The sequence below is a fragment of the Gekko japonicus genome, unplaced genomic scaffold, assembly GCF_001447785.1.
Source record: "Gekko japonicus isolate JY-2015 unplaced genomic scaffold, Gekko_japonicus_V1.1 scaffold1667, whole genome shotgun sequence".
NCBI classification, from domain to species: domain Eukaryota; kingdom Metazoa; phylum Chordata; class Lepidosauria; order Squamata; family Gekkonidae; genus Gekko; species Gekko japonicus.
The window spans coordinates 216,090-224,956 of record NW_015168702.1 but is presented as its reverse complement, the minus strand read 5'-3'; the positions used below and the strand labels follow the sequence as shown (position 1 = coordinate 224,956).

The window sequence follows — 8,867 nt, the reverse complement described above, 5'->3', positions numbered from 1 at the left end:
GTGTGTGTGTGTGTGTGTGTGTGAAAAGTGCCTCCGGTTTCCCCCCCGGCCACACCGTGCTCTCTCTTCCCTGTCGGTTTCTGGCAGCCCAAGCTCCTCCGGCCGAGCTTGCTGATCGGGGAAGAGAGCGTGATGGAGGGCCTCCGTGTGTACCTCATGCCCGACGGGAGGGAAGAAGCGGCCGGGGGGAGCACGGGGGGCCCGGCCCTGCTCCCTGCCGAAGGAGCCATCTTCCTCACCACCTACCGCCTCATCTTCAGAGGCACCCCAACGGATCCGCTAGGTACCGCTCTTGGCTGGCAAAGGGGGTCTGCTGACAGGCGCGGCACTTCTCCCCCCCCCCCAGCGGCAGGGCCTGGCTGACGCGCCCTGTTGCATTGCCTCCTCCCAGCTGGGGAGCAGGTGGTGGTCCGCTCCTTCCCCGTGGCTTCCCTGACCAAGGAGGAGAAGATCACGGTCCAGGCCCAGGTGGACCAGTTCATCCAGGAGGGCTGCGCTCAGCTCCAGCTGCGCTCCTGTACATTCCAGGTGAGGCTCGCAAGGGCCCAGGTCGGGCTTCTTTCGGGTGGGCCGGGGGGGGCGCTTTGCCCCCCACCCTTGGCGGGTGAAGGTGTGAAGAGGGGGGGTCTCTCAGCTCCTCCTCCTCCTCCTCCTCCTCCTCCTTTTCCCGGGTCAGTAATGGCACTGGGCACGAGAGACGAGCTCCTGCCGTTGTTTCACAGCTGCTGCGCATTGCCTTTGATGAGGAGGTGGCCTCGGAGAGTGCGGAGATCTTTAGGAAACACCTGAGCAAACTGCGCTACCCGCAGCACGTCTCTGACACCTTTGCTTTCACGGCAGGCCAGGTGGCCAAGCCGGTGGTGCAGCCCAAGGCCAAGGAGAAGAACCCGTCGCTCAGGTACACGGGGGTGGCCTCCCTGTGGGGCGGAGGGGGGGGCTCGGGGCCCCTTTTCTCCCCCCTTCCTTGGCAGAGCTGGGGGTGCAGAGGGAACATCGGCGTGAGGAGGAGGAGGAGGGAGTGGTGGGGTGGGGGTGGGGACTTTAAATTGGACATCTGCCTCCTGGGCTTTCCTCCCTCCCCCCCCCCCCCCAATTCTGGGCCCTTTGGGCCAACACTGACAAGTGAGGAACACCCAGAGTCATGACTCAGTCAACATAAATGGACATCGTTTGTTCGGACTGATGCGCCAGCCCTCCACCGTGCACACAGCCTCTGGTGTGTCCGGATTTTGCCTCGTATGCACCTTCTCCAAGGCTGCCCCTCCCGTACGTAGGAGACGTGGCCAGTCTTCCCTGCCTGACCAGTTTTATTGTCCTGGTACTTCCTGGGGGCGGGGGTGGGTCAACAGGGACTGGTGTACGTGCCACGAAAGCGGCCTTCCTCGGCCTTTCCGCTTCCCTCTCCGTTCCATCTCCGTTCCACGAGGCTGAGACGTGCTCAGAGGTGCTGGTTCACGCGAGCAAGCGGGTCCTCTGCGGTCTGTGTGGCCCAGACACGCCCCCTCCGCCTCGAAGCTGAGCGCCTGAGGGGTCACGTGCTCCAGCGGCTCCCACTTACAAAAGGTTCTCTTTGTCCGTCCTAGCTAGGCCTGTGGCAAGCCAAACTCCTCTGGGTGCCTCTTCAGAGTAATTGGGCTGGACTCCTTTGGGGTGCGTGGGTCAGACGTAGGGACTGGATCAGCACCCCACGGGGGGGGCATCACGAGTGAGCGGATGATCAGGCTAGGGAACTTGGCGTTTCGATACGGAGAGGTGGGGAGACCTTGGCCCCGGGTTGTGTCGTGCCAGAGAAGCTGTGGGACTGGAGTGTGCCAAGGGAGGTGGGCGGTGGGGTAGGCGGTTCCACCTGCCCACTGTTGCGGTTCCTGTCGTCGTGACACACCCTTGAGTCTCAAGGTTTGGTTGCCGAGTGCCGTGGAACAAGACCGAGAGTCCAGGCGTGTATCTGATCACTGAAGCTGGGTCAGGAGAGGAGGAGGAGGAGGAGGAGGGGCTCCCCCAGGCCTTTATCTCCCCCCCACACCCACCCCCCAGAGCTCTCCTTAGTGCGGCACCTGCCTCTAGGCCCTGCGGCTGAATGAGGAGGGGGGACTCTACCAGGCAGGCGGGCAAAGCCCTTTTCTCCTCGAGCAGTGCGTCTGCTGCCTTTGGGTGACCTCGACAGACCAGGGGTGCTGCTGGACCCCTCCCCCCACTGCCCTGGTGGAGCTTCTGTAGCTGATCTCAGGCCCGGGGGTGGGATGGGTCCCTGAGGCTTCCGCTGCTCAGGGGTTTCAGCGCCTGCATGCACTTTGGAATTTTGTGGCCCGACACAGGGTTGTCTCTGGGGGTCGTGGCACCTGCTCATGAGTTTCTGCAATGATTTAGGGTCTCATAATGTGGTGGGTTATCTTTTGATCACCCCCCCTGTTAGGGTTAGGTTTAGAGGATCTTGTGGCCTCTGCAGTAGTGGGGGGCTGACAGGTTGCTGGTGGCGTGGCACTCAAGGGGCTTCCTGCCCACGTGGCTGGCTGACAGCCCTCGTGGCCCTCTGTCACAGGGAGAGCGTGGCTGCTGAGCGCGGCTGTCCTCTCCCAGCCTGTTTGGCTCCTTGTTCTCCTGAGGAGTTGAGGATGATGCCGTGAGCAGGCAGAGGGCTTGAGAGCGAGCGGTGGGCGTGGCAGAGCCAAGTCAGAGCCCGTGGTGGTGCCTACTCTGTGGCGGTGAGGTGGTCAGCAAGCCCACTTCGGGGGGGGGCGTTCCCTCACACCTTCCACATGGAGATCAAAACCTCTTCGGATGTATTCAAGCAATGCATTCACCACTGTAGATCACAACACTGCAGCACAGTGAGTGAGTGAGTGAACATCCTCCAGCTTTTCCCTTGCGGCAGGTGCGCGCGCGCGCGGGGGGGGGGGGGGGGGGGGGGGGGGGGGGGCGGGGGGGGGGGGGGGGGGCGGCGGTGGAGGAGGAGCCCTGGCAACTCTAGGCACTGGAGCCGGAGGCCGTCCGTGGTGCTTTGGTGAGCAGCTCCTGGCATGGGCCAGACCCTGCGTCCCGGGACCTGGCGGTGGGTCCCTTCCCTGGGGACATCACGTAAGGTGGCTCCGTGGCAGAGGGGGCAGGGGCAGCGCAGGACTCGCACGCGCACCGTGGACTTCAGGGCTGCTGGAGCGCCTCCCTTTCTGCCTTCCCAGAAGCCTCTTTATATTTATTTATTTATTTATATTTATAAATTCAATTTATAGCCCTCCCTCCCCACTGTGCGGGCTCAGGGCAGCTCACAATTAGGCATACGCCTACACATAAAACAAATTAAAACCATATAAAATCCTTACTACATACATCAAGATAAGTGCTCTGGCTGTTCCAGTCTGATCTTCCACAAAGATGGCGTTACAAGATGGTACATCTACTCAATGCTCTCAGTTCGACGCGACACTGCCATTCCCCCTTCCCAGGGCCAGACAATACTGATGGAACATAACGATGGTGCGGTAGTGGTGGCGGCTCCTACTTGAGAGCTTGGCGGAAGAGCTTCGTCTTGCAGGCCCTGCGGAACTGCAGAAGGTCCTGCAGGGCCCGGATCTCCTCTGGGAGCTTGTTCCACCACCGAGAAAGCTCTGGCCCTGGTAGCCGCTAGCCTGGCCTCCTTGAGGCCTGGTATCGCCAGGAGATGTTGTGTCCCCGACTGTAGTGCCCGTGGGGGAACATATGGGGAAAGGCGGTCCCTTAGGTATGTTGGACCCCGGCCATATAGGGCTTTAAAAGTGAGAACCAGCGCTTTGAAGTGAATCCGATATGCTATTGGCAGCCAGTGCAGTGCTTTCAGCACCGGCTGGATGTGGTCCCGGCTAGGGAGACCCATCAGCAGTCTAGCCGCAGCATTCTGCACCAGCTGCAGCTTCCAGATTTGTGACAAAGGCAGCCCCATGTAGAGAGCATTACAGTAGTCTAGCCTCGAGGTGACCGTCGCATGGATCACTGTGGCCAAGTCACTGCGGCCGAGGAAGGGAACCAACTGCCGAGCCAGCCGAAGATGGCAAAAAGCTGACTTAGCAGTGGCTGCCACCTGGGCCTCCATCGTTAGCGAGGAGTCCAGGAGCACTCCCAAACTCCTAACCTCGGGCGCTGGCACCAAAGGCACCCCATCGAAGGCCGGGAGCGGGAGCCCCAACCCCAGACCACCCCGACTCAGGCCCAGGACCTCCGTCTTCACCGGGTTTAGCTTCAGCCGGCTCAGTTGGAGCCATCCAGCCACGGCCTGCAACGCCCAGTGCAGATCCTCTGGACTAGAGCCCGACCAGCCGCCCAACATCAGATAGAGCTGGGTGTCATCTGCATATTGATGACACCCAAGCCCACACCTCCGGGCAATCTGGGCAAGGGGGCGCATGTAGATGTTAAACAACATTGGGGAAAGAACTGCCCCCTGAGGCACCCCACACTCAAGAGGGTTTCTCCAGGACTGCTGTTTCCCTATCACCACCCTTTGTCCCCGACCTCGGAGAAAAGAGGCAAGCCATTGAAGGGCGAGCCCCTGAATCCCCACGTCGGCAAGGCGGTGGGTCAGCAGCTGCTGGTTGACCATATCGAACACGGCCAAATAGGGCAAATTGGACACCGGCCAATAGTTGGCCAATCCGGCCGGGTCCAGAGAAGGTTTTTTCAGGAGAGGGTGGACCATCGCTTCCTTGAGTGCCTCAGGGGACCATCCCTCGAAGAGGGACATGTTGATAATTTCCCTGAGAGCACCTTGCAATCCCCCATGACCCGCTTTAATGAGCCAAGAAGGACACGAGTCAAGGTTGCATGTGGTAGGGCGCACTGCTGCAAGCAATCTGTCAACTTCCTCCAGGCTGAGCAGGCCAAAGCACTCTAAACCCGGAACCCAAGACATGCAAGGGGCCTCAAGTTTGCTTACTGTCTCAACTGTGGCAGGGAGGTCGCAGCGGAGCGCCAAGACTTTATCTGCGAAATAGCTCGCAAATGCCTCGCAGCCAATGTCGCTTCCCTAGCATTTCGCCTGCCCTATGGCAGAGCCGTTAAAGACCGAATTGTTCTAAATAATTGGGCTGGGCGCGAGCTCGCAGATGCAATCCTGGTCGCATAGAATCCTTTCTTGCGGCCTTGACTGCCACCTCATAGGATCTCATAAACGTCCTATAGGATGTTCTTGAAGCCTCATCACGAGCGCGACGCCACCGTCTCTCTAACCGTCTCAGCTCTCGCTTCATCAGCCTGGCTATACCAGGGCGCCAGCCTTGAGCGGGTGCGGAGAGGGCGCCTGGGAGCGATCTCGTCGATGGCTGCGGAGAGTCGGCAATGCCAGTCCTCCACAAGCTCGTCCAACGAGCCGCCGGGAGCCTCGGATCCCGTAGGTCCATCTGAAGCCGTATTGGGTCCATTCGGCTCCTCGGGCGAGCTAAAATCCGCTCACCGCCTAAACAGGGTCGGGGTGGAACATTCAGACGGGCCTTCAGTGCATAGTGGTCCGGCCATGGTACCGCTTCCGCGGTAATCCGGTCCACTGTCAACCGAGCCGCGAAGATCAAATAGAGCGTGTGACCGGCCCGATGCGTGGGGGCCGATACGAATTGAGAGAGTCCCAGTGCCGCCATGGACGACACTAGGTCCATAGCCCGGCTGGAGGCTGCATCATCGGCGTGGCAAGACCGGCCACCTCTGGAGCATGTGTGCGTGCCCTGGCCACGCCTCGCCCCCTTCCACTCACTCACCCCACTGTGTCCCTGATCTGTGTGAGCTTTTGGAGCTGCTGGCTCATTGGTTAGGCCTGGGAGGCACCGTTTCAGCATGGCGGGCGGGGGCTGGTTAAGTTTGCTACGGCCGGAGGCACAGTCAGGGGCAGCTCACTCGCTCGGGCCTGCCTCGCCGTTGCCTGGCAGATTGTGCTGACCTTTCTCCTTGGAGCCACAGAGCTGGGAGGGGCCCATCCAGTCCCACCCCCCCTGCTCAGTGCAGAATCAGCCGAGAGCATCCCTGACAAGACGTGTTTGTCCAGCTGCTGCTTAAAGACTGCCAGGGAGGGGGGGAGCTCACCACCCTCCCCAGGCCACCCCTTTACACTGCTGCACAACTCTGACTGTCGAAAAGGTTTCCCCTAAGATCCCGCCCTTCATTTAGAGCCCTCTCCTCTGCTGCCCACAGGAACAGCTCCCTGCCCTCCTCCTCCTCCTCCTCCTCCTCCTCCTCTAGGGGACCCGGCCCTTCAGATACTTCAAGAGGGCCACCCTGTCCGCCCTCAACCTCCTCTTCTCCAGACTGAGCCTTCCCAAGAGGTCCCCTCAGCCTCTCCCTCACAGGGCTTCAGGGTCTCCAGGCCCCCAAGCGTCCTCGTCGCTCTCCTCTGCACCCGCCCCATTCCGTCCACCTCCCCTTTGAAGTGAGGCCTCCAGAACGGCAGACAGGACTCCCAAGTGCGGCCTGACCCACGCAGTGTACAGCGGGACTAGGACATCCTGCGATTTGGATGTTAAGCCTCTGTGGATACACCCCAAGACTGCATCAGCCTTTCTTGGGCTTTTGATGCAGGCTTGCTTGGAAAGTTGTTCTGGTCACTGCAGTGGGGCATGGGTCCCCATCAGTGGTGGCAACAGCTTACACATGTGGGCCCTGGTGGCGGCGGTGGCGGCACTTCCTAGAGGAGAGGGGGGGCAGTTCACCGTGTCAGAGACCCCCTTTGCTTCCCAGTGCCTCGGCCTGCAGACGGGCTCAGGCTCTGGCCTTCTAGGGTGTCGTCTCCGAGCCGGAGACCGCCGTGGCCTGGCAAGCCCTCCTCTCTTCCAGGGCCATCTCCAAGATCCTGGTGAAGAACGCAAAGAAGACCATTGGCCGTCAGTACGTAACCCGCAAGAAGTACACCCCCCCTCCATGGGAGCAGCGCGGCACCCAGCAGCACTTCCCGGAGGACCCGGAGGACGAGATCTCGGGTGCGTCTGAGGGGGGCTGGGCCTCGGAGGGTGGGGGTGGGATGAATGCCAGCCTCCGCTGCCGTGGTAACGTGGCTCCTTGAGGAGAAGGCGGGAAAGCCGGACGTGACACAGTGGTTCAAACATCAGGAGACACACACACAACACACCCACACTGGTCCCTGGGTGGCCTTGGCCAAAGTGCCTCACGGGGGAGTGGTTTTGGGATGAAGGTGGAGGAGGAGGAGGGGAGAGCAGGGTTGTCGCCAGCCACTTTGGGTCCCCCGGGGGGGGGGGCAAACGGGGTACGAACACCTGAAGGAATGGATGGATGAGTGTCTCCCGCATATGTGGTCTTGCCTCGCCTCGGCACCTGCAGTGTCGGAAGAAGTGGAAAGAAGCACCTTGACGCCCTCCACCACCACCATCAGGCCCTCGGACAAGATGACCATGAGCCACCTGGTGGAGCGGGCCTGCTGCAGGGACTACCAGCGCCTGGGCTTGGGCACGCTGAGCAACAGCCTCACCCGCTCCAAGAACGAGCCCTTCCGCATCTCCACGGTCAACCGGATGTACGCCGTCTGCCGGAGGTAGGCATGTCGGGGGGGGGGGGGGGACACGGGACATGTGGCCGGCAGGCTCCGGCTCTTGGGGCCAAGTGAGCAGCCGAGAGTCTGGCCAGCAGCACCAAACGTGGCCATCCTTGGAGTCTGCAGGCAGAGGGGTTTGAAGCCTTTGTGTCTGACCGGGTTCCCTCCGGGTGCCCTGGTGGAGAATCACGCAGCAGGAACCCCACTGGCTGCGGCCAGAGCTCCACCCCGCCCAGCCTCCTGTCCCCCGCCGTGTCCTTCCCAGTCACGCAAGGAAATCAGAGCCCCCCCCCCCCCCCAGGGTGTTCAGGCAGGTCTTGTCCCTCCTCCTGGTCCCTTTGCTCCTCCCCTCCTTCCAGACCCACCCGGGCTGTGACTTCTCCAGCTCTAAGCACTGGGAGCAAAACACCCAAAGGCGTAGCGCTCCACAGGCCCCCCCCCTTACTCCTCCAGAGCACGAGAAGTGGGGGTGGGTGGGGGGCCCCTCCTTCACCACTCAGTCCAGAGTCCGAGGCTCCCTCTGAGCTGCGGAGTCTTCTTGAGAGCAAAAATTCTCCTTTGTGAGCTACCGGCATGAAAGTTGTGAGCGAGCCATTTGGCTGCTGCATAAACTAGTTTGCTCCGGATCCCCTCCTTCCTGAGTGGAGACAAAAACGTGTGAGCCAGAGGCTAAAAAACAGTGAGCTAGCTCACACCAACTCAGCTTAGAGGGAACACTGGTCCAGAGACACACCTGGGAGTCAGTATCTGCCCACAGGAGTCGAGGGTGTGTGTGCGTGCGTGCGTGCGTGCGTGCAGGGGAGAGGACTCTCTTTCCCCAGAGGATTTCCCCACTCAGGAGACTAGCTCTGCTTCTCCATCCACCTCAAAGGCCTCTGTCAAGGAAGAGCTGGAGGAGGAGGGAGGGAGGGAGGGGAGAGAGGGAGAGAGAGAGACAGTAGCCGAGAGTCCAGCAAGAGATTCTCCCCCCCCCCCCCCCCGCCCCTAGCCTTTCCAGGAGCTCTTGAATGAGCCTGCCCTGCTGCCTGTCCCCTGAGGAAGAAAGTGCGCCCATCTCATCCGGCACTCCTCAGCCGCCTCCGGTCCTGGGCCAGCCATCCCTCCCGGCTCTTCCCTCCCCTGCCTCGCCAGTCCCCGGCAGCTGCGCTCGGCTCCCCAGGCAGGAGAGGGAGGTGGGGAGGGAGCTGCCAGCGACCCTTCCTCCGCCTTAAGAGCATAAGAACATAAGAGATGCCAATGTTGGATCAGGCCAAAGGCCCATCCAGTCCTACACTCTGTCTGTCACACAGTGGCCAGAAATACCAGGGGCCCTCAGGAGGTCCAGCAGTGGGGCCAGGACACTAGAAGCCCTCCCACTGTTGACCCCCCC

The 8,867-nt window shown here is 61.2% G+C and overlaps 1 protein-coding gene across 1 annotated transcript in view; it reads left to right on the top strand.

The window, feature by feature from the left end:
* SBF1 (SET binding factor 1) overlaps positions 1 to 8,867 on the top strand; it is a 105,243-nt gene that overhangs the window by 74,000 nt on the left and 22,376 nt on the right. Inside the window, exons 22-26 of the mRNA XM_015415507.1 lie at positions 88 to 283; positions 392 to 528; positions 723 to 898; positions 6,787 to 6,929; positions 7,288 to 7,498. Of these exons, the coding sequence (XP_015270993.1) occupies positions 88 to 283; positions 392 to 528; positions 723 to 898; positions 6,787 to 6,929; positions 7,288 to 7,498 (863 nt within the window). The remainder of the gene's footprint in view (positions 1 to 87; positions 284 to 391; positions 529 to 722; positions 899 to 6,786; positions 6,930 to 7,287; positions 7,499 to 8,867) is intronic.